The sequence below is a fragment of the Hyperoodon ampullatus genome (genome assembly GCF_949752795.1).
Source record: "Hyperoodon ampullatus genome assembly, chromosome: X".
Classification (NCBI taxonomy): domain Eukaryota; kingdom Metazoa; phylum Chordata; class Mammalia; order Artiodactyla; family Ziphiidae; genus Hyperoodon; species Hyperoodon ampullatus.
The window spans coordinates 92,501,050-92,526,816 of NC_136913.1; the positions used below are offsets into that span (position 1 = coordinate 92,501,050).

At 38.3% G+C, this 25,767-nt stretch overlaps 1 protein-coding gene across 1 annotated transcript in view; it reads left to right on the top strand.

Moving 5' to 3' along the window:
- Positions 1-2,138: 2,138 nt before the first annotated feature.
- Positions 2,139-25,767, top strand: part of RNF128 (ring finger protein 128) — a gene marked incomplete at both ends in the record, with an annotated part of 95,102 nt that continues 71,473 nt past the window's right edge. The window contains one exon of the mRNA XM_079727421.1: positions 2,139-2,544. Within this exon, the coding sequence (XP_079583547.1) occupies positions 2,139-2,544 (406 nt within the window). The remainder of the gene's footprint in view (positions 2,545-25,767) is intronic.

The window sequence follows — 25,767 nt, forward strand, 5'->3', positions numbered from 1 at the left end:
ACACTGAATAAGTACTAGACCACTCACCCTCCTCCCTAGCAAATTACCTTAAGACTTAACTGGAAAATTGCACTGATGGGTATTTATCGTTCTAGGACTAATTTTACTTAACTGTAAAATTTTAAAAACAATCTAAAATTATCTTTGTAAGTTATGACTCTGTGAAAGCCATACAAGGAAACATAAAAGCACTTACATACAAGGTATATAATGCTGGTTACCATACAAAGTCATGCACTTCAACCTTCAGAGCAATTTAAAATAGTTTAGCGAAGTTCACCAGCACTGCCACAAAGTGTTATGGAAAGCTGCCATTTTAAAAGCATATAATGATGTTGCTTTAGAAGCAATTTAATAACTGGTAGAGAAGGTTAACTCAAATTTCTACAACTTTACTAGTGAATTGCCTGTTGAATGCTGATGTTGAATTTATCACAGATGTCTATTAGCAATTAGCAGGCTAATTATTTTGACAATAACACTTCTGTTTTCAGTTTGATAGTTTTCTTTATCTAGTGAATACAGTCTTTATTATGAGTTTAAACGTCGTTGATAGTGCTAATAGCAAAATAATAAACTGTTTGCATTTACTCTGAAATAGACCATAAGCTAATACACAAGACCTTTAAGCTTTTCATGAATAATTATTGTGATTACTGTGTGTAAGTTGTTACTAATACCAGGTACTGTGAGGGAGATATGAGTCATCAGCAACTGTAACCGGATAAAAAGGTTCATATTTCTATTGTGCATCTGCTGAGATTTATCCATCAGGTTCTACTGCAGATTCCGTGAACTCTCCTCTGCTGTTAACTGTTGGTTCCCACTTTCAGGGTTCACTCCAACGCTAATACCTCAGATGCCCAAGAACGGACAAGAAGTGTGTGGGGGGTAAAATAGCTTTATTGATCATGTCCTTCAACAAAGTTTCCTATTTTCTGTTGTCCTGTCCCCTTGACTCTAGTGGCATTCCTTATTTCAGACTATTTTCCTTGGACTTCAGGCTACCATTGTGTCTGCCTTCCTTTTGACCTGGTGTCTTTCTGCTTCTCTGACAGCCTGTTGCCTATTTGTGTAGTTTGCTGACTCTTGGCCCAGTCAGATTCCTGATATCTCTGTTTGTCTTTTTGTCCATTCATCTACTCCTTCACTAGCCCCTGATTCACTTTGTTATAAAGCAGAATCTAACACACCATTGTAAAGCAATTATACTCCAATAAACATGTTAAAAAAAGAATATATTAAAAAAGAATGCAAAAAAAACCCAAAACAGAGCTTACAGTAAAGGAAGCGATGAAATAACTAAAGCTGTCTACACATTTGAAAGAACTAGAATTAAAAATTTTACATGTTAAAAGATAAACCTTGAACAGTCTTTTGTTAGAGTATAACACATGGGACATAAAAATTAATGGAATGCATCAACAGATATTTGAGTGCCCACCATGGGCAAGGCCTTGTACTTGAAAGGATCTCTAGGGACTGGAATATGTTTCCTTTTCAATGAATAAACAAAGGTAGCAGAAGATGTTCCTTGGGGAGCCTGTTAAGAAAAATTCCACAAAGAAGAGAAAAAAAGGCTGTGAAATCAATTCTACCAATGCCGTAGCAATTAAAATGATGGATCTTAACTTACTTCTGGCTGAACTGGTTGATAGCATTATTTCAGCAGGGCTTGGAAAACCAGTTTGGTGTTTTAGATGATCTGAGAGAGGTGACTTTCATTTTGTCACATGGTAATCCCAAGAGTCCAGTTCCTCATTCCAATCCACTCCATGTTTATGAAAGTTCATTAGCTGGAACAGTAAGAAGAAAAAAATGTCAGTGAAGGAAGTCATCCAGTCCTGATAAGTTGACATGTATAATAAAGTTGATGGTGTTATTTATTGCTAAGGTAGTCCTGGTTAAGGGTTACATGTGTGTACAGTTGGAGGAGGGGCAGGCAAAACGGAATGTAGCTAAGTAAAGTGAAATAGAGCTGATGTACTCAGAGCTTACGTTGCTAGAGGTGAGATCAGTTACCTACTTGCAGCTGAAATTTCAAACTTCTGCTTAGTGGGGACCTGAGTGGACAAATGGTGACTGATAGTTGGAAATATCAGCAGACATCTTAAATTTTATGCTCAAATGAATGAGCAATGAACCAGGAGAATAAGTCCAGTTGTTTTCAGCTGCTGGTAATTTTTACCTTTTTATTTAAAATCACAGCGCCTTTTTCAATGAATGCCCATGTGACTGTGGCTTATTACAATGAAACCAGCAACTACACTTCAACAGAGACATGTGAATGTGGTGTTTATGGATTAGCTTCACCGGTGGCTAATGCTATGGGGGTGGTGGGCATCCCTAAGAACAGTAACTACCAAGCTTGTGACTACAACACTGAGTTTACTAATACTAAGAAGCCCTGGATTGCACTGATAGAAAGAGGTAATTGTACATTTTCAGAAAAAATTCAAGCAGCAGGCAGAAAAAATGCTGATGCTGTTGTGATTTACAATGTTCCAGAGGCTGGCAACCAGACGATACAGATGGCAAATTTCGGTAAGTAAGAACTGATTCCCAAAGAGGGTTAATGTCTTTGTTTATCTTAACATGGTATTTCCATCTACAGTGACTCTAGGGTCTGTCAACGAGGTTGTAAAACAAGTGTATTTTAAATTTTCTTGCCTGGCACTACTCTGAATTACTTTACTATTATTTAATATTGGCAATTAATTTGTTCCAAGGTCAAAAGCAATTCATGAAGTGGTTCCTATTTTCTTTCATGATGTTCTTAGCTCTACTAGTTTTCTCAGTGTGTATTACATAATTGTTTTTTAATAAATGTGCCTTTACCTGTAAACATTCAAGAAAATATAAATATTTTAATTTCATTCTTAATTTTTACTTTTCAGTTTGATTCAGGGTTGTATGTATTCAAGTGTGCAGTAACTGCAAAACGGATTCATTATTATGATTAAACAGTAGCATATTGTAAGTGTGAAAAATGTTTACAGAAATGAGAATTCAACTCTCTGCTGTATGCATGTGAGATTTTAATGTCTGTGGGACTAATATATATAAAACTACTCTGTAAGAAACATTATACATTGAAAACGGTAAGGCTGAAATTGGATACCTCTGTAATTCACACCAAAAGTAAAGATTTCCCTTAAAAATGTTTACTTATGACTTCTTAAGTAAATATAATTATCTAATTTATTAATTTTGTGAAGGAATTTACTTCTTAGAATTACTGTTTTCATTTTGTAAAAAATGCCACTTTCCAAATAAATGGTTTTAAACCAGTGAAGAAGTAGACTTCTGAAACAAGTTTTCTATACTGTAGGTGGGTAAAGGTTTTTTTGACCCCAGACTTGGCCAAAGGAGAAAAATGGTAATTTCAAACAGGGTAAGATCTGGTCGAACACAATACCAGGATAATTGGTATTCTCACCACCAAGTTTGGCCTCTGAGAAGATTAATGTAAATTAAGTCAACCAGATTTCAGAACTGTAAGAAAAAGACAAATTTGTGTTAAGAGTAGTAGAGTGGAACATCCAGGTTGTGTACCTACAGTATGGCAATTTAGTACTAATCTTTGAAAAACAAGCTGCTTGTTTCTCTGGGTATCAAAAACTAGGTAACATCGTCTTTAACAGTACAAAATTATTGTAAATGTACAAAACTCTACTTGCTACCTTTTTTAACATATCCTGGACATTTCGAGAACCCAGGCATTCACATTTTTTTCTTTTGAAGTTAAGAGCACTTCATAAACATTCTCTGCATGTTCCTATAATTTTACGAGTGACTTTTATTTTTGTAGAAATAAAATGAGGTGGCTTTCTGTTGAAAAATAGAAATTAAACCTTTTCTAAGGAACCTACTTGCTCTATGTTTCAACTTAGAGATTCTGAGTATTCTAGGTTTCCTTTTACATGCATAGCCACATTCTGCTGTTCACTCCCCTGCTTTCTTTAGGATAATTTTCTTTCTTTTTTTTTAATTGAAGTATAGTTGATTTACAATGTTGTGTTAGTCTCAGGTGTACAGCAAAGTGATTCAGTTATATATATATATATATATATATATATATATATATATATATATATATGTTCTTTTTCAGATTATTTTCCCATATAGGTTATTATAAAATATTGAGTATAGTTCCCTGTGCTATGCAGTAGGTCCTTATTGTTTATTTTATATATAGTAGTGTGTATATGTTACCCCAAAATTCCTGATTTATTATTCCTCCCCACCTTTCTCCTTTGGTAAACATAAGTTTGTTTTCTGTCTGTGAGTCTGTTTCTGTTTTATAAATCTTCTGCTTTTTTAAAAGTATAAACAGCATCAAACTAAATAGTAGTCATGTTTTCCAAACTTGCTTTGCATCATGCAGTAAGGGCCAACTACTGGAAAGTAGGTGCCCAGCCACTGAATTTAAAAGACTGACCAAAACAGTAAATCTCTCCAAAAGGCATGCACAGTCATTTGAGTATATGTCTCTGAGCAGAATTTAAGAAACAAAGCAGTTACATTTATCATTGAATATATACTTCCAATATAATCAAGGATATGTGATCAAAAACATTTTTTAATACTACAGCATTGCCCGTTTTAAAATAAGCACGTTTGAAAAGATAGCATAATCATAGTAATTGTAATAGTTAATATTTATTGCCATTTAATATATGTCAGGCACGGTTTTAGGGTCTTTATTTAATGAATGTTGATCTTTAACATTGAACGATCTCAACCCCAAAGAATTAAAATTGTAAGTTTAGTGTTTTGCCGTTATAAAACCTGTCAACTAGTGTGTCACTGGAGTTCTTCCTTCCCAGAAATTTCTCTTATATAGAAACTATTATATGATTCAGTTGACAAACATAGGGAAGGGAGTGTGGATATGAAAACTCTATGATCAGCCCCTAGACCATTAAAGATTGAGTCATTATTTTATAACATAAGCCAAAATTGTGTTTGTTTTTTCTGTCTTTCATTAGGGTTTTGTTTAGGCACAGAGGGTAGGGCAACAACTCGTCCTCCTCATCCTACAAAAGCTCAAGGCTTTACCATCTATCACATTATCTTTTTTTTAATTAGTTATCTATTTTATACATATTAGTGTATATATGTCAATCCCAATCTCCCAATTCATCACACCACCACCACCACCCACCAAATTCCCCCCTTGGTGTCCATACGTTAGTTCTCTACATCTGTGTCTCTATTTCTGCCCTACAAACCAGTTCATCTGTACCGTTTTTCTAGGTTCCACATACCTGCGTTAATATATGATATTTGTTTTTCTCTTTCTGACTGACTTCACTCTGTATGACAGTCTCTAGATCCATCCACATCTCTACAAATGACCCAATTTTGTTCCTTTTTATGGCTGAGTAATATTCCATTGTATATATGTACCACATCTTCTTTACCCATTCGTCTGTCAATGGGCATTTAGGTTGCTTCCATTACCTGGCTATTGTAAATAGAGCAGCAATGAACATTGTGGTACATGACCCTTTTTGAATTATGGCTTTCTCAGGGTATATGCCCAGGAGTGGGATTGCTGGGTCATATGGTAATTCTATTTTTAGTTTTTTAAGGAATCTCCATACTGTTCTCCATAGTGGCTGTATCAATTTACATTCCCACCAACAGTGCAAGAGGGTTCCTGTTTCTCCACACCCTCTCCAGCATTTCTTGTTTGTAGATTTTCTGATGATGGCCATTCTAACTGGTGTGAGGTGATACCTCATTGTAGTTTTGATTTGCAGTTCTCTAATAATTAGTGATGTTGAGCAACTTTTCATGTGCTTCTTGGCCAACTGTATGTCTTCTTTTGAGAAATGTCTATTTAGGTCTTCTGCCCATTTTTGGATTGGGTTGTTTGTTTTTTTAATATTGAGCTGCATGAGCTGTTTATATATTTTGGAGATTAGTCCTTTGTCCATTGATTCGTTTGCAAATATTTTCTCACATTCTGAGGGTTGTCTTTTTGTCTTGTTTGTAGTTTCCTTTGCTTTGCAAAACCTTTTAAGTTTCATTAGGTCCGATTTGTTTATTTCTGTTTTTATTTCCATTACTCTAGGAGGTGGATCAAAAAAGATCTTGCTGTGATTTATGTCAAAGAGTGTTCTTCCTATGTTTTCTTCTAAGAGTTTTAAAATGTCTAGTCTTACATTTAGGTCTATAATCCATTTTGAGCTTATTTTTGTGTATGGTGTTAAGGAGTGTTCTAATTTCATTCTTTTACATGTAGCTGTCCAGTTTTCCTAGCACCACTTATTGAAGAGACTGTCTTTTCTCCATTGTATATCCTTGCCTCCTTTGTCATAGATTAGTTGACCATAGGTGTGTGGGTTTATCCCTGGGCTTTCTATCCTGTTCCATTGATCAACATTTCTGTTTTTGTGCCAGTACCATACTGTCTTAATTACTGTAGCTTTGTAGTATAGTGTGAAGTCAGGGAGTCTGATTCCTCCAGCTCCGTTTTTTTCCCTCAAGACTGCTTTGGCTATTGGGGGTTTTTTGTGTTTCCATACAAATTTTAAGGTTTTTTGTTCTAGTTCTGTAAAAAATGCCAGTGGTACTTTGATAGGGATTGCATTGAATGTGTAGATTGCTTTGGGTAGTATAGTCATTTTAACAATATTGATTCTTCCAATCCAAGAACATGGTATATCTCTCCATCTGTCTGTGTCATCTTTGATTTCTTTCATCAGTGTCTTATAGTTTTCTGAGTACAGGGTTTTACCTCCTTAGGTAGGTTTATTCCTAGGTATTTTATTCTTTTTGTTGCAATGGTGAATGGGATTGTTTCCTTAATTTCTCTTTCTGGTCTTTCATTGTTAGTGTATAGGAAGAATGCAAGAGAATTCTGTACATTAATTTTGTATCCTGCAACTTTACCAAGTTCATTGATTAGCTCTAGTAATTTTCTGGTGGCATCTTTTGGATTCTCTATATATAGTATCATGTCATCTGCAAACAGTGGCAGTTTTACTTCTTCTTTTCCAATTTGTATTCCTTTTATTTCTTTGGCTTTTCTGATTGCCGTGGCTAGGACTTCCAAAACTATGTTGAATAATAGTGGTGAGAATAGACATCCTTGTCTTGTTCCTGATCTTAGAGGAAATGCTTTCAGTTTTTCACCATTGAGAATGATGTTTGCTGTGGGTTTGTTGCATATGGTCTTTATTATGTTGAGGTAGGTTCCCTCTATGCCCACTTTCTGGAAAGTTTTTATCATAAATGGGTGTTGAATTTCATCAAAAGCTTTTTCTGCATCTAATGAAATGATCATATGGTTTTTATTCTTCAATTTGTTAATATAGTGTATCACATTGATTGATTTGAGTATATTGAAGAATCCTTGCATCCCTGGGATAAATCCCACTTGGTCATGGTGTATGATCCTTTTAGTGTGCTGTTGGATTCTGTTTGCCAGTATTTTGTTGAGGATTTTTACATCTATGTTCATCGGTGATATTGGTTTGTAATTTTCTTTTTTTGTAGTATCTTTGTTTGGTTTTGGTATCAGGGTGATGGTGGCCTCATAGAATGAGTTTAGGAGTGTTCCTTCCTCTGCAATTTTTTGGAAGAGTTTGAGAAGGATGGGTGTTAGCTCTTCTCTAAAGGTTTGATAGAATTCACCTGTGAAGCCATCTGGTCCTGGACTTTTGTTTGTTGGAAGAGTTTTAGTCACAGTTTCAATTTCATTACTTGTGATTGGTCTGTTTATATTTTCTATTTCTTCCTGGTTCAGTCTTGGAAGGTTATACCTTTCTAAGAACTTGTCCCTTTCTTCCAGGTTGTCCATTTTATTGGCAAAGAGTTGCTTGTAGTAGTCTCCTATGATGCTTAGTATTTCTGCAGTGTCCATTGTAACTTCTCCTTTTTCTTTTTTAATTTTATTGATTTGAGTCCTCTCCCGCTTTTTCTTGATGAGTCTGGCTAAAGGTTTATCAATTTTGTTTATCTTCTCAAAGAACCAGCTTTAGTTTTATTTATCTTTGCTATTGTTTTCTTTGTTTCTATTTCATTTATTTCTGCTCTGATCTTTATGATTTCTTTCCTTCTACTAACTTTGGGTTTTGTTTGTTCTTCTTTCTCTAGTTCCTTTAGGTGTAAGCTTAGATTGTTTATTTGAGACTTTTCTTGTTTCTTGAGGTAGGGTTGTGCTGCTATTAACTTCCCTCTTAGAACTGCTTTTCCTGCATCCCATAGGTTTTGGATCATCATGTTTTCATTGTCATTTGTCTCTAGGTATTTTTTGATGTCCTCTTTGATTTCTTCAGTGATCTCCTGTTTATTTAGTAATGTATTGTTTACCCTCCATGTGTTTGTATTTTTTACGTTTTTTTCCCTGTAATTGATTTCCAATCTCATAGTGTTGTGGTCGGAAAAGATGCTTGATATGATTTCAATTTTCTTAAATTTACCGAGGCTTGATTTGTGACCCAAGATGTGATCTATCCTGGAGAATGTTCTGTGTGCACTGGAGAAGAAAGTGTAGTCGGCTCTTTTCGGATGGAATATCCTACAAATATCAATTAAATCTATCTGGTCTATTGTGTCATCTAAAGCTTGTTTTTTCTTATTAATTTTCTGTCTGGATGATCTGTCCATTGGTGAAAGTGGGGTGTTAAAGTTCCGTACTATTATTGTGTTACTGTCGATTTCCCCTTTTCTGGCTGTTAGCATTTGCCTTATGTATTGAGGTGCTCCTATCTTGGGTGCATAAATATTTACAATTGTTACATCTTCTTCTTGGATTGATCCCTTGATCATTATGTAGTGTCCTTCCTTGTGTCTTATAATAGTCTTTATGTTAAAGTCTATTTTGTCTGATATGAGAATTGCTACTCCAGCTTTCTTTTGATTTCCGTTTGCATGGAATATCTTTTTCCATCCCCTCACTTTCAGTCTGTATGTGTCCCTAGGTCTGAAGTGGGTCTCTTGTAGACAGCATATATATGGGTCTTGTTTTGGTATCCATTCAGCAAGCCTGTGTCTTTTGGTTGGAGCATTTAATCCATTCATGTTCCAGGTAATTATTGATATGTATGTTCCTATGACCATTTCCTTAATTGTTATGGGTTTGTTTCTGTAGGTCCTTTTCTTCTATTATGTTTCCCACTTAGAGAAGTTCCTTTAGCATTTATCGTAGAGCTGGTTTGGTGGTGCTGAATTCTCTTAGCTTTTGCTTGTCCATAAACCTTTGGATTTCTCTGTCGAATCTGAATGAGATCCTTGCCGGGGAGAGTAATCTTGGTTGTAGGTTCTTCCCTTTCATCACTTTAAATGCCACACCCTTTTGGCTTGTAGAGTTTCTGCTGAGAAATCAGCTGTTAACCTTATGGGAGTTCTCCTGTATGTTATTTGTCATTTTTCCCTTGTTGCTTTCAGTAATTTTTCTTTGTCTTTAATTTTTGTCAGTTTGATTACTATGTGTCTTGGCATGTTTCTCCTTGGGTTTATCCTGCCTGGGACTCTCTGCACTTCCTGGACTTGGGTGGCTATTTCCTTTCCCATGTTAGGGACGTTTTCATCTATAATCTCTTCAAATATTTTATCATGTCCTTTCTCTCTCTCTTCTCCTTCTATAATGCAAATGTTGTTGAGTTTAATGTTGTCCCAGAGGTCTCTTGGGCTGTCTTCATTTCTTTTCATTCTTTTTTCTTTATTCTGTTCCGTGGCAGTGAATTCCACCATTCTGTCTTCCAGGTCACTTATCCGTTCTTCTGCCTCAGTTATTCTGCTATTGATTCCTTCTAGTGTATTTTTCATTTCAGTTATTGTATTGTTCATCTCTGTTTGTTTGCTCTTTCATTCTTCTAGGTCTTTATTAAACATTTCTTGCATATTCTCGATCTTTACCTCCATTTTTTTCCGAGGTCCTGGATCATCTTCACTATCATTATTCTGAATTCTTTTTCTGGAAGGTTGCCTATCTCCACTTCATTTAGTTGTTTTTCTGGGGTTTTATCTTGTTCCTTCATCTGGTACAAAGTCCTCTGCCTTTTCATTTTGTCTCTCTTTCTGTGAATGTGGTTTTCCTTCCACAGGCTGCAGAACTGTAGTTCTTCTTGCTTCTGCTGTGTGCCCTCTGGTGGATGAGGCATCTAAGAGGCTTGTGCAAGTTTCCTGATGGGAGGGACTGGTGGTGGGTAGAGCTGACTGTTGCTTTGGTGAGCAGAGTTCAGCAAAACTTTAATCCTCTTGTCTTCTGATGGGTGGGGCTGGGTTCCCTCCCTGTTGGTTGTTTGGCGTGAGGCAACCCAGCACTGGAGCCTACCTGGTTCTTTGGTGAGGGTAATGGTGGACTCTGGGAGGGCTCATGCCAAGGAGTACTTCCCAGAACTTCTGCTGCCAGTGTCCTTGTCCCCAGGGTGAGCCACAGCCACCCCCATCATCTGCAGGAGACCCTCCCACACTTGTAGTAGGTTTGGTTCAGACTCCTATGGGGTCACTGCTCCTTCCCCTGGGTCCCGATGTGCACACTACTTTGTGTGTGCCCTCCAAGAGTGGAGTCTCTGTTTCCCTCAGTCCTGTCAAAAAGTCTTGCAATCAAATCCCGCTATGCTTCAAAGTCTGATTCTCTAGGAATTCCTCCTCCCATTGCCAGACCCCCAGGTTGGGAAGCCTGACATGGGGCTCAGGACCTTCACTCCAGTGAGTGGACTTCTGTGGTATAATTGTTCTCCAGTTTGTGAGTCACCCACCCAGCAGTTATGGGACTTAATTTTATTGTGATTGCGCCCCTCCTACCTTCTCACTGTGGCTTCTCCTTTGTCTTTGGCTATGGGGTATCTTTTTTGGTGAGTTCCAGTGTCTTCCTTTTGTTGATTGTTCAGCAGTTAGTTGTGATTCCGGTGCTCTCGCAAGAGAGAGTGAGCACATGTCCTTCTACTCTGCCATCTTGAACCAATCTTTGAGTGTTCTATCACCTTATCTTTTATCACCCCTAAAAACCACCTTTTCAGAAAACCACACTCTAGCCCCCCTCAGGGATGTGGACCCCCTTCTCTTCCTTGGTTGCCGCTATCTCTTCATTCCTTCCATCCCATTTTCCATGCTAGGCCTTCCTAGCCTTTCCACAATGCTGTGCCTCTTTATGTCTTACTGATGTCAATGCCCTCCAAGCAAAGGCTCCTAGGAACAGACCTGTAGTTGAAAAAGTTGGGTTTATTACTTACTGCAGCAAAGGTAGAATGCACACCATGGGAAACGATGGGGTATCTCAATAAGAGGGCTTAAGAAAGGATTTATAGGATTTGGGCTTGCTTCAGATGATTTGGGGGAGGGTTTAAGGAAGCAGGCCATTGACCAGCCAGCCCAGTTTGCCTGAGACAGGGATTTCCTGGAACTTGGGACTTTCAGTGCTAAAACCAGGAAATTCCTGGGAAAACCAAGCTGAGTAGGTCACTCTAGCTGGCTTTGTTCTGGATTTGGATACTGTCAGAAAGTAGGGGGTAATTCTGTGATTGGATTTCTAAATAAACCTTATTTGTAAGTGGGGAAGACTAACCTGAAGCTACAGCTATAATTAGTAAAGAAGCAACACTCACTCATGTTAGCCAGGATGGGAGATGTCTGGTCATTTTTGTGACTTGGATGCTGCTCATATTTTGACTGGGTTCAGACATGATTATGGAATGGTCTTGTTTTTGTCTTGATCTGTCATGGCACAGAATGACCTTCTCTACTGTTGATGCTCTGTGAAATTATTTATGTTCAACAAGAAAACACCAAAGCCTGATTGGTAGTGCCAGGCCAGGTCCCAGATGTCAAGGGCTGCTTGCCTCTTTCTCAACAACAGTATACTACGCCTATGTCTTTACTGCTGTGCAAATACATTATCTCCTTCCATTTTATGTATCAGTGCTTCCCCATCCCCTATAGCCTGCCTTCAAGGTCCCCAGCAAGCCTAAGGGATGCTTCTGCACTCCTTGCTTCTCATGGTTTCATGATGTGGATACAGAATGTCTTTACTCCTGGGCCCAATCCATTCATAGCCCCGCTACTAGCAGTATCTCTTTTCTGAAGGGGACAACTTCAGTCTGAGAAGTGCTCCCACCGAGGAGGAATGGTGTCTAACCTAGTACTTGGAGGTAAACCTTTAATTCTAAGTTTCCCAGTTTGCAGTGTGTTTTGATTTGCATTTTGATGCAGTTGGAAGTAGAAAGATACGCTTATGGTATCCTTAAGTAATTATGTAACTTCCTAACAATTTCCAAATGCTCCAGAGACGTCCATCCATCCAGTTGTCCCAGATGTGCAAGAAAAGGCAGGACTCCTCAGTTATTAAAGCAGAAAATTCAGACTATGTTAAGTACTTGCTTGCTGACAGAACAGGTTTTGAAAGTTAAATATGCTATTAATAGGTTAATTGCCCTAAGAAAAGATTAGATTTTAATGTACTGTAGTTTATTACAGCAAAATCAGTAATCTAAGAGGAATAAAATGTTTCTTAACGTTTTTATCATTACGACTGTGTTCAGCGAAGTGTATTACAGGGTGAGGTCTGCAGCATTTCAGAATCCCCCAAACTCACCAATTCCCCAGAAATTAAGTACATGGAAAGGAAGGGCTTAATCAGAGTAGCAAACTCACATGTTTTAGAAAAAAAATTTTCTAGAACTGAGAGGGGAAATAAAAACATAATATATAAATGAAGTGAGGAGATAATAAAAACTTTAATAAGGCTTAGACTCCAATATATACTTGAGTTTAATTCAAGAAAACGAATCAGTTCCACTTCAAATGAATCTCAGATCTGCCCAGCACCATCTCCAAGACTTCATCCTCAGACCTCTGCAATAACTTCCTAACTCATCTCCCTGCTTCTCTTGTCCCCCTCTAAGCTCACTACCCACACTGAAGCCAAAGTGCCTTTTTAGAATAAAACCAAACCACACCTTGTTTAAAACCCTTCAGTAGCTTCCCACTGCTCTTAGAGTACATTCAGACTCATTTCCATGTCCTCATCCAGCCATGAATCACCTGGCTCATGCCCACCACTCTGACCTCATCTCCTCTCACCTCCCTGCATGCCTCCTGTCCCCTACACTGAGATCCAGCCACACTGGGCTCCTTTCAGTCCCTCAATCCCACTAAACCCTTCCCTGCCTTGAGCTTGAAAATACTTGAAACCGCCCGCTTCTTCACACCCCCACATCTCTTAAAGATCAAGTCCTATTGATTCAATCTCCAAGCATTTCTGAAATCCATCCCCTTTCCCACCTTTGCTGCATCCATCCAAGCCCAGGCCAATATCCTGTCCCACCTGGACTATTGCAGTAACCTCCCAGCGGGTCTCCCTCTTATTCTCGCCCCCCTACAGAGTCTTGTCTTCCACCCAGCAGCCAGAGTGATCCCGTGGAAAATGGAATTCAGTCCCAGTTAGAATAAAATCCAGGCTTCATGCCATGTACTACAAAGCCCTGTGTGATGAGACCTGATTCCACACCCCTCTCTCCCACATGACCATGCCTCAGCCACTCTGGTCTTCTTTCTGTTTCTAAACCAAAAGAGCTAGCTTTTGCACTTGCTGTTCCCTCTACCGAAGTCATTTCTCTTTCATGTTTTCACATAATGCTTCCTCCAAAAATATAACCATGTCACTACTTTCTCGACATGGCAGCTGGAGCGATCCTCTAAAAATCGAGGTCGGAGCACATTGCTCTTCTTCTCAAAACCCCCCAGTGACTTTTCATTGTTCTTCAAATAAAATCTAAACTTTGCCATGCCGAAAGGACTTGCATCATCTGGCCTCTGCCTACCTTTCCAACCTAACAGTGCCACCCCTGCCCTACCAATGCCTAACCACTCTGACCTTCAGATATTTTCTCCAACCCACGAAGCTTCTTCTGTGAGGCCCTTTGTCCTTGTTTTTCTCCCTATCACCATCATCACTACCACATGTAACAGGTTCTCCGAATCCCAGTTTAAATCTCTTTTTGAAGAACTCTCCCCCTACCGCATTAATTCCAATCAAAACCTGGTGCTCATTTCTGTTGAAATCTCTTATAATGTGTAATGATTTTCTTATTTGCATATTATCTTATAATAATAAGATGATTATTGTAATGATTTTCTTATAATGTGTAATGATTTTCTCATTTGCTTATTATCTGTCTTTCTGTCTTTCCCACTTGATTGTAGGTTCCAGGAGGGCAGAGACCATGTCATCCATTGTATAGTGCGTAGTCTTCACTAGTTGTTAAATGAATGAAAGTTTAAGAAACTTGAAAGCAATTCCCTTTTATATATGAAAAGATAAACAAGTTTAAGTGAAGTTGATTAGGTGAATTTGGCAAACTATTGTACTTTAAAATTGTTTTTATTTTTACCTATACAAGTAATACTTTCTCCTTTAAAAAACAACACAAGATATAAAGTCCCCCTTGACTATTGCCCACAATCTCAGGCCTCTCCCAAGAGATAACTATTGTTATTCATTCAGTAGGTAACCTTTCAGGATTTTTCTATTAATTTTTACATATGTATACCTATAGAAACTACAAAGTCAACCTGTGTTTTATTTTTCACATTAACGAAGTTATTCTGTAGCCTGCTTTTGTCACTCAATAGTAGGAATTGGAGTTATTTCCATACTAATAAATTTATATTTAGGTCTAATCCATTTTTAACTACTGCATAATATTTCATAGTGTGAACACACTCATAACTTATTCAACCACTCCCCTACTAATGGACATTTGGGTTGTTTTCAACTCTGCTCTTTTATATACAATACTTCAATGAACATAATTATCGCTGATACCGAAGGAGGTTAATGATATTGACATTGCATCACTATTGATATTGCTCTTGCATGTGACTGCCTTGTTGAACTCTTATTTCATTTTAATAGTTGGCTCTTGAATTTTCAGGATAAATGACCATTTTCTCTACAAAGCTTTACCTCATCTTTTATATTAATTGTACCTCTTCATTCTTTCCAGTGGTCTTATTCTTTTGTCTAGGGTTCTAATAGCGATAATATATACACTTTTGATGTGTTCCTGACTTTACTACTAAAATGCTCCCACTGTTCCACCATTAAGTGTGTTGTTTGATAGAAGTTTCTGGGAGATACTCCTTATCAAGTTTCAGGACTTCAGTAAGGCTTTTGAATCTTGTTATTCTTACTGGCAAGCTATAATATAAATACATATGTATATACATATACTTATGTATGTATATGTGTAGATAGATATAAGATACAGCTATAGGGCTTCCCTGGTGGCGCAGTGGTTGAGAGTCCGCCTGCCGATGCAGGAGACATGGGTTTGTGCCCCGGTCTGGGAAGATCCCACATGCCGTGGAGAGGCTGAGCCCGTGAGCCATGGCCGCTGAGCCTGCGCATCCGGAGCCTGTGCTCTGCAACGGGAGAGGCCACAACAGTGAGAGGCCCATGTACTGCAAAAAAAAAAAAAAAAGATACAGCTATAGTCACTATTGTAGGATATGATCCAAAGGGGAAATCCGATAGTTTACTGTCAGCTAAGGGGAAATAATAAAGTGATATACAGAAACAAGCTGAAACTAACACACCACTGTAAAGCAATTATACTCCACTAAAGATGTTTTTTAAAAAAAAGAAACAATAGGTAAAAGGGAATGTTTTGTTTTTCTTTCTTTTTTTTAGATATCATTTTATTGGTGCCCTTGATAAAAGGATTGAAAACATTTTTGTTGCTTATACATATGATTCCAAGTTGAGTGTCAAATTGTAAGACACAAACAAAATTTAAAAGTATTTTGACAAACTAGAAAAACTGTTTATTAAAACAAGATGAAGTGCCACAGTGAATAGTAAAGAATAATAAATGTAGAGACAGATATAAAGTAGAAAAAAGCTGTCAGGTTTATAAGCAAAATATTTGACAGTCACATTGCACAACAAGTTAAAGAGTGATACAGTTATTTTAAAACGAGTATGATCGTGAGATATGCCAACAAGTGTATAATATGTTAGGTCTGGAAAATACCTCGGCTATGCTTGGAATTCACAAAACCCTGAAAACATCATAACCCTTACTGTAACCTGGCTTACAAAAACAGGATTTTAGTACCTCTCTCTCATACTCTCAAATAAATTCCCAAGTATCTGTCTGTCTGTCTCTCCCCACCCCCACCTCCTGCCATATAGGCACAAACATACATAACTGCATAAGAATTTATATTTTTATAAGGGAGTCAAAGATACAGTACCTCCGGATGCTGGTTTCCAGAAAAAAACAAAATGAGTAAATTCACTATGAGCTCTTTAAAGTACATTATCTCCCTTTTCTCCATTTTAAAATCTAGGAATACTTTTTTAAAATCAAGGAATATTTTGTAAGTCTAAACATGTGCTTTTTGTTCATTGATATATATTCTCTACTTACCTCTTGTCCTCTTCCTTCTAAACTTTTAATCTTTTATTTATTATATTATAATTTGCTGCCAGGACATTGATTGCCCCCTGAATTATTGATAATTACTTGGAAAGAATGTGTACACGAATGTGTACACGGATGTGTGTGTGTGTGTGTGTGTGTGTGTGTGTAAATACAGACAGAGAAATGCCTGGATAGGATTGCATAAAATAGAATAGTTCCTCTTAAGTACCCTCTCCCTCTATTTTCAGCAATCCTTGGTTCCTAAGTTCTCTTACCCCAGCTACCCCTCTTCCATCACTCAGGCTTACCTCCCTAGACAGCAAGGACTTCATGTAAATAAATTATATCTGTTTCCATCTAAACTCTCAAGTCTTATGTCCTACTCATTTAGGTAATTGTTAGATATGCAGGAGCTACTTTGTTAAAGTATCCCAGGGGAAACTTTATTTGTTGTACTTGGAAACAACATGACTTAGACAAACAAACCCAATTTCTAACTGATGATAATTCCAGGACTTTTGAAAGAACTGTGGAACAGTAAATTGGGGGAAATCGTATTTCAAAGCATCCCTTATCACATCATATAAGCAATAACGAACTCCACCTAACGTTTTAGATTTTTAGTTGTATATCATATTTGTATCTAAATTTTTAATAATATATATTATCATGTGATCTTTTTTAAAAAATATTTTATGTATTTATTTATTTATGGCTGTGTTGGGTCTTTGTTGCTACGCGTGGGCTTTCTCTAGTTGCAATGAGTGGGGGCCACTCTTCATTGCGGTGTGCGAGCCTCTCACTGCGGTGGCTTCTCTTCTTACAGAGCACGGGCTCTTGGTGTGCAGGCTTCAGTAGTTGCAGCACGCGAGCACAGTAGTTGTGGCTCGCAGGCTCTAGAGCGTAGGCTCAATAGTTGTGGTGCACGGGCTTAGTTGCTCTGTGGCATGTAGGATCTTCCCGGACCAGGGCTCAAACCAGGGTCCCCTGAATTGGCAGGCAGATTCTTTTTTTTTAATAGATCTTTATAGGAGTATAATTGCTTTACAATACTGTGTTAGTTTCTGTTGTACACCAAAGTGACTCAGCCATATGCATACATATGTCCCCATATCCCTTCTCTCTTGAACCTCCCTCCCATCCTCCCTATCCCACCCCTCTAGGTCATCGCAAAGCACCGAGCTGATCTCCCTGTGCTATGCAGCTGCTTCCCACTAGCTATTTATTTTACATTTGGTAGTGTATATATGTCCATGCCACTCTCTCAATTCGTCCCAGCTTACCCTTCCCCCACCCCGTGTCCTCAAGTCCATTCTCTATGTCTATGTCTTTATTCCTGCCCTGCAACTAGGTTCATCAGTACCATTTTTTTTTAGGTTCCGTATATATGTGTTAACATACGGTATTCGTTTTCTCTTTCTGACTTACTTCACTCTGTATGACAGACTCTAGGTCTAGCCACCTCACTACAAATAACTCAGTTTCATTTCTTTTTATGGCTGAGTAGTATTGCATTGTATATATGTGCCACATCTTTATCCATTCATCTGTCGATGGACATTTATGATGGTTCCATGTCCTGGCTATTGTAAATAGTGCTGCAAGGAACATTGTGGTACATGACTCTTTTTGAATTATGGTTTTCTCAGGTTATATGCCCAGTAGTGGGATTGCTGGGTCGTATGGTAGTTCTATTTTTAGTTTCTTAAGGAACCTCCATACTGTTTTCCATAGTGGCTATATCAGTTTACATTCCCACCAGCAGTGCAGGAGGGTTCCCTTTTCACCACACCTTTTCCAGCATTTACTGTTTGTAGATTTTTTCATAATGGCCATGCCAACAGGCATGAGGTGATACCTCATTGTAGTTTTGATTTGCATTTCTCTAATAATTAGTGATGTTGGGCATCTTTCATGTGCCTCTTAGCCATCTGTATGTCTTCCTTGGTGAAATGTCTATTTAGGTCTTCCGCCCTTTTTTTTTCCCGCCTTTTTTTTTTTTTTTTTTTTGCGGTACACAGGCCTCGCACTGTTGTGGCCTCTCCCGTTGCGGAATACAGGCTCCGGACGCGCAGGCTCCAGACGCGCAGGCTCCGGATGCGCAGGCTCAGCGGCCATGGCTCACGGGCCTAGCCGCTCCACGGCATGTGGGATCTTCCCGGACCAGGGCACGAACCTGTGTCCCCTGCATCGGCAGGTGGACTCTCAACCACTGCACCACCAGGGAAGCCCCCGCCCATTTTTTAATTGGACTGTTTATCTTTTGATGTTGAGCTCCATGAGCTGCTTGTATATTTTGGAGATTAATCCTTTGTCCGTTGTTTCATTTACAAATATTTCCTCCCATTCTGAGGGTTGTCTTTCATCTTGTTTATGGCTTCCTTTGTGGTGCAAAAGCTTTTAAGTTTAATTAAGTGCCATTTGTTTATTTTTGTTTTTATTTCCATTACTCTAGGAGGTGGGTCAAAAAAGATCTTGCTGTGGTCTATGTCAAAGAGTGTTTTTCCTTTGTTTCCCTCTAAGAGTTTTATAGTGTGTGGTCCTAAACCAGATTCTTAACCACTGCACCACCAGAGAAGTCCTATGTGATCTTCTTTATCATGCAATGATAGTGATACCACATGGTTAAATAAATTAGTCTCTAGCAATAATCAATACATTGGCACCTCATCGGTGGAAAGTACAAATAGAAGGAAATGAAAATTTGCTTAATAATTTACTTGCTTTCAATTTCTATTTTAAATGACTGTCTCCATATCATTATTCCTATTACCTGGAGCTCTTTCTTTTCTTTCAGCATTGCACCTAATTCCTATTAAAATATGTTTTTCTTTGCGTTTTATGAAGGCAATTGTTAACAATAAATATTCTATTAGCTATGTGCTGCACATTCTTCTAAGTGTAATTAATCACTTCAATAATCCATGAGGTACAAAGTGTTAGTATCCCCATTTTATATATATATGGAAACTGAGACATAGAAACATTGGTTAACTTCCCCTCATGGTCATACAGCTAGTAGATTGCAAAACTAGGCTTTGAACTCTATAGCTCTATACCCTGACTCCAGAATCCGTGCTTTTAATCAGTACACAATACTATAATACCTTTCTGGTGAGCATATACTATGCAAGGCACCATACAAAAATGGTACCAAAACACGATCATTGCCCTCAAGGAGGAAAATGTAGTAGGGAGAACCAATATTTATACAACTAGTAGAAGGCAGAATATAAAAAGCACTATTAATAGAAGTGTTAAGGTTATTGGAGCTGAAGAGGTTAAGAAATTATGAGGTCATAGTGTTGGGAAGGTCATCAACGTGGATGTTAATGTTATAGATGATTATAACAGAGAACTGAAAGATAAGTAGTGGGAGTATAAAAGGGAGAGCTACAGAGCAGGCAATCAGAAAGTGGAGTATTTCTGTTATGACTTCAGAAGTTGAGCAGATCAGGATGATAATAATGTCCAGAGTCTGGTCATGGCAGTGGGGTGACTACACTGGAATAGAGACAAAAGTCCCTGAAGTTGAATCACAATGAGGTCAGAGTGTTGGATGATGGAAGAACTTAGGGTGGAGAGAATGCCTGTGATCCAAATGACAAAGTCTTCATATATGTGGTGGAATGACTGGGAGGCTGGTCCATGACCAAACAGGGAGGGAAGGAATAGAAGGTGGTAAAACCAAGTGCCATGAGTCTCTTGACTGCCATGAGTCTCCAAAAAATGGGTTTTACTCATGGCGGTGGGGGAAAAGTAGTCTGGAGATTATCATGTGGGAGTGAGGAGACCCCTTATAGCCCTGAAGTATGTAGGATACAGAAGGATGAGCTGCCTCTACTAAAAGTAACTGAAGGAGAAGTGGTGTCTTCAGGGGTAAGATGGGTCAGGGACCATAAGGAAATATCATAAGCTTTAGTGTAACCCTCAGTGAAGGGTAAATGACAGAAATTTACCGGTTAGGCATGTGTCATGTAACCAGAGATCTAGAAGACACAGTGGAAATTCGGGGGAAAGAGCAGTGGAAGAAGAAAGTAATGAACAGTACAAAGAGGGGAGCACAGAAATGAAGATTAAATGTATTAGCTTCCATTTGGGGCAATAACTAAGGATGACATGAATGTGAGAGCAGGAAGCATTGGTGTGAAGGTAAAAGTGTCTCAGACAAATAGAGGACTTGGGTTATCAGTGTTGAAGGCTGGCAGTCTATATAAAACATAAGAGAATTATTCACAAGAGAGCAGGCACCCTTGAAGGAGTTAAGAAGGGCAGAGCTGAATAGGGTAGAGATGAATATATGAAAGAATTTAGATCAGTGGGGTCCTAGAGCTGTGGCTGTAGATTACAAGGGTGAAAGAGGGACATGTTAATGTTTGGGCGGGGAAGGGGAGTACACTGAAGGTAATAGGTGCTGAATGACCCAAAAGTAAAACTAACCAGCCTTAAGGTTCCAAATGGAACTTCTTTAAAGTCTTAAGTCAGGTGCAAGTTGGGGCTTGAGTTAAGTGTTACATAGGTATCTGGAGGATGTTTCATGAAAATATGAAATCCTTATAAAGAATGAGCTCATGACAAAATCCTTTGGGGCCATTTTAATAAATCAAATGTTCTGGGAAATGATCTGTTATGACTAATGCTTTTAGTAAAAACAGGTAGAAACCTAGTCAAGGCCTTAGGATTTCAAAATTGCAATGATTAAATGTCTGTATGCCCCCCATTCCAGAATTGAATCAAATCCAATCTACATTTACTTGTGTATATTTTTAGCTTTTAAATGGAAATGTAAATTGAGTTCTCCTCAAGCAGTCAATTCAGTGACAGAGGTTGAGGAGGAGGAGTGTAGAATCAGTCACATAGGAGGTCTGACATTATTTTACCACTAAAAATGCCTACATGGACCAAATAACCATTTGTCAAATTAATTTTTCCACTGATTATTTTTATTAACCTCATACAGGATATAACCAGCATCTATATGCTCAGTAACTTGTGTATGGTAAAATCAGCTGCAGTTGGAGGCCACAGTGGTTAATTCTGAGAAATTTAGTACCATTCCGACCATACAGGCAAATGTTCTTCGAAAATTAGTCTTGTCAAAAAGCCAGGATATGCAAAAAGGCCGTATTTACCAAAGGGCTTTGAGGAGAATTCTTGGAACAGAAGTCAGATGGAGAGAGGGGTTAAGTTGCATTTCGGCTGAAGGAAGATGTGTGGTTTCTCTGACCATTTCACAAAGAACACATCCTTTCTCCCCTGAAAACTGTAGCCCTTTGGCTGAACAAGGGAAGCTTAAAGAAGGCCTAAAGAGAAATACTAGGGCTCTAACCTGATGCATATTATCACATGACATCTCCCTCACCTGGGATACAAGGGTGAGGTTAAACACTGGGGCATAAAACCCTTGGGTGCTATTCGTTCTTGTTTACATACCCATAGCCTGGGCCTAGGGATAGCTCTGCAGTGACTAAGAGGTAAGCTCCTAGGGAGAGCAAGCTCTGGCTGACAATTGGGTTTTCTAACATGGGAATAGAAGAAGACATAAAAATGTGGGTTTTTTTTTCATCTAACTGTTCCCAGTGCAGAACTAATATACACCATAAACTTCCTTTCATCATAGAATAAGTCCTAGCCCTTCTCCAAAATAATGAAATATTACTATATTCTATAATTCCAATTATAGAGCTTGCCAGCTTCAAGCAAGTTTGATTTAGTAAAGTTTTACTCTACTCGCAAAATAATTTGATAGTGAAAGTAGAGTTCTATTTTCTTTATTCTGTATGCTTGGACTGTACTTCTGGCAATGAAAAAAGTTAAATCTAAAAGAATATCCACATTGTTCATTTGTGAAAATTGTTTAAACTATTGGATGTCCTATTAATACGTCTCTGAAAAAAATTGATGTCCACAGCCCATTAATCCTCACTCTGTGAACACTTAAAATGTTAGTAAAGTGGTAAATACAAGATGTGTCTCCTTCAAGCAGTAATACCTTAAAAATCTGGTCCTTTAGGCTTCCATTTAATGGACCTGTGCTCTTAACCTGTAATTACATTTTAAAAACATGCAGTTGTGGTGTTTTGTGAGTTTTTTTTCTGACATTTATTTGGGACATTTTTGTGCTATAACTTCGTATGGGAATATTTCCATTTCCTTACAGTAAGATCTTGGAGACAGTATATATTTTAAACTATCTTCTCATATCACATACCCTATTTGCACTTTAGAGAAAGAAAATATTACTCAGAGTAGAAGGGTAATTCAAGGCTTCTTTGCCTTCAGCCGAGCAAAAGGGCAAAAACAAAAAAACAAACAAAACCCTTATTGTCCTAAATTTACCTTCAGATAAATTTAATTACTGCATAGATTGTAGTATTCTGATTTCTGAAAGGCTAAACAGTAAAGTACCATGTTCTACTGAAATATGGAAAAATAGATAATCTAAATTCCTTTAATATGTTTGTTTTCCTGTCCTTGAGTCAGTTTCACCCTTGTCTTTGACATACCACTAACATTCATAACAAAAGGAAAGCAGGGAAGACTAATATATACCACAAGACAAATCTCTAGTGCTCCAATCATTACTTTTGCACCTGTTGTTATTTTATTTTGTTAATGGTGTAAGCAGTTGGATAAAACTCAGAGAACAATAATTTCATTGAGAGCATTGACTTAAATGAATCCAGAAGAATTTTCAGTTTGATAAAAATGAAAACCTTTTTGACTCCCAGGGGTATGAAAGCTGATCTTGACGCCTTAGGGAGAAATTCATAAAGAAAATAGCCAGCTATATTCTGGCCAGTTCTATTTTTTGAGCGCCAGTTGGCACTGGGGAGAGTACAAACAATAGTCTCTAGATTTTGTCTAGTCTCATGATTTGCTTCTTCTGAAGCTATAAGCAGGAATATGTGGTCAAGTAAAATGTGGCTATGTGTACAGTTTATACAACCGAACTGTGTACATCCCCATTTGACTGTAAGGAAGTTGTGGGGAAGATACTTGCTGGATGGTCCATGGCTTGTTAGGAACCGGGCTGCACAGCAGGAGGCGAGAGGCAGGCAAGTGAGGGAAGCTTCATCTGCCGCTCCCCATCCCTCCCCATTGCTCGCATTACCACCTGAAGCACCCACCCCTGTCGGCCCGTGGAAAAATTGTCTTCCATAAAACCGGTCCATCGTGCCAAAAAGGTTGGGGACTGCTGCCATAGAGCATGTTAAAAAATATTTTGATCCAACAAAAATATAAAAATAATTTTTGCTGAAGAAAACACTGAATCTAAATCCCCATTCTTCTCCATAAGAAAAACACCCTCTAAATTTATAAGAACACCTGCTGATTCATAGGATTTGGTCTCAGACAAAACCTTTGGGATAGGGGCAGGGCAGGAGGTAGGTAGAAATGCATCTTTGCAAACCCTGCAAAAATCTTGAATTAAAATCCACCTCTTCGGGGGCTTCCCTGGTGGTGTAGTGGTTGAGAATCTGCCTGCCAATGCAGGGGACATGGATTCGAGCCCTGGTTTGGGAAGATCCCACATGCCATGGAGCAACTGGGCCCGTGAGCCACATCTACTGATCCTGCGCATCTGGAGCCTGTGCTCCTCAACAAGAGAGGCTGCAATAGTGAGAGGCCCGTGCACCGTGATGAAGAGTGGCCCCCACTCGCCGCAACTAGAGAAAGCCCTCACACAGAAACGAAGACCCAACACAGCCAAAAATAAATAAATAAATTAAATTTTTAAAAAAAGAATCACTTATTAAAAAAAAATCCACGTCTTCACAGATATCCTCTTGTGGCAGAATGATTTAGTTGGTTTGTATAATAATGTAATAATTACATAAAATATAATAATGGTAGAGTTATTTAGTTGGTTTACATATTTATGCAGCGATTACCTGACAATAAGATTATCTTGCTCATAAAACACAGGGGAATTCTCAAGTGCATAACAAAGTTTTCGTTTCTTTGGGTCTAGATAGCATTTTATTTTATTTTATTTTATTTATTTTTTGCTGCATTGGGTCTTCCTTGTGGTGTGCGGGCTTCTCATTGTGGTGGCTTCTCTTGTTGCAGAGCACGGCCTCTAGGCACATGGGCTTCTGTAGTTGTGGCACATGGGCTCAGTAGTTGTGGCTCGAATGCTCTAGAGAGCAGGCTCAGTAGTTGTGGCACACGGGCTTAGTTGCTTTGCGGCATGTGGGATCTTCCCAGACCAGGGCTCAAACCCGTGTCCCCTGCATTGGCAGGCAGATTCCCAACCACTGTGCCACCAGGGAAGCCCTAGATAACATTTTAAATCTTCCTTTTGAAACCAGCTAAGTGAGCCAGACTTATCCGTGCCAGAAAGACTCATGAATCTGTATTTAGGGTTTATTCATTGCATGTGATCATTACAGGGGAATTCCTTTTCTCAACCCACTGTACAACCTGATGACACAGCATTTTTCAATTCCAATCTTATAAAAGAAAGGCTCAGCAGAGGGCACGTTAAGCATTTTTATGACTAAACACCTTGGTACTTGTCTCAAGGATATTTAAACAGTAACATGCTATATTGGCATCTGAAGTAAAATTTCCAATGTCTTCTGACATCATATGGCAACTCTTTCAATTAAGAGAACACCAAGATACTCAGTCAAGTTCAGCCAAATAGATTTAAATAAAACAAAAATCAATCTAAATGATTACTTTAAAACCAAGCACCTTGAAGATGTGAATAAATTCCCAGAATGAATAAAACCAGTGAGTTCATAGATCCTCTTTAGTGGTTACATGCTCATGGGAGTAAGGCGATATACAGAATATAAATATGCTAAGTTATGCCACTAATCTAATTACCTGCATGCAGCTAGTCCACTGGCAGTGTTTAAATCTCAGGCTAACTTTCTTTGATCACTCAAACTACTTCAGAGTCACCTCTTATGGGCCTGAAGGGAACACCTGCATAAAACATAAGATGAAAATGTGCTGAAAAATGCATTTCAAAGCCAACTCCAAGTGTCTTTGATAATCTGCTCTTTTGTATTATCTGCATCACTGCTTCCCATCTACTAGTATCTATGACTGAGATCTGACTCCTTTCTTAGGGAACTAATAAACAATGACCCTGAGAAAACTACACCTTCAGTATAATAATTCTGGTGTGTACCTAGCTTTAGGTGGAAAATGAAATTCAACTCAAAAAATTAAAAAGTTGATTTCAATATCTGAAGGAGAAAGCCAGGAAGGCAAGAATACTGCTTACATTTTAAGAATATAATTCTTCTAATAAGAGAAAGATCATCAGAGCTTTGGTAAATGAGTACTACTTTAAGCATGAATGCCCTCTACTCCTAAATACTTGACAAACTGCAATGAACTAGAAAGTTGCTTATTGCAAGAC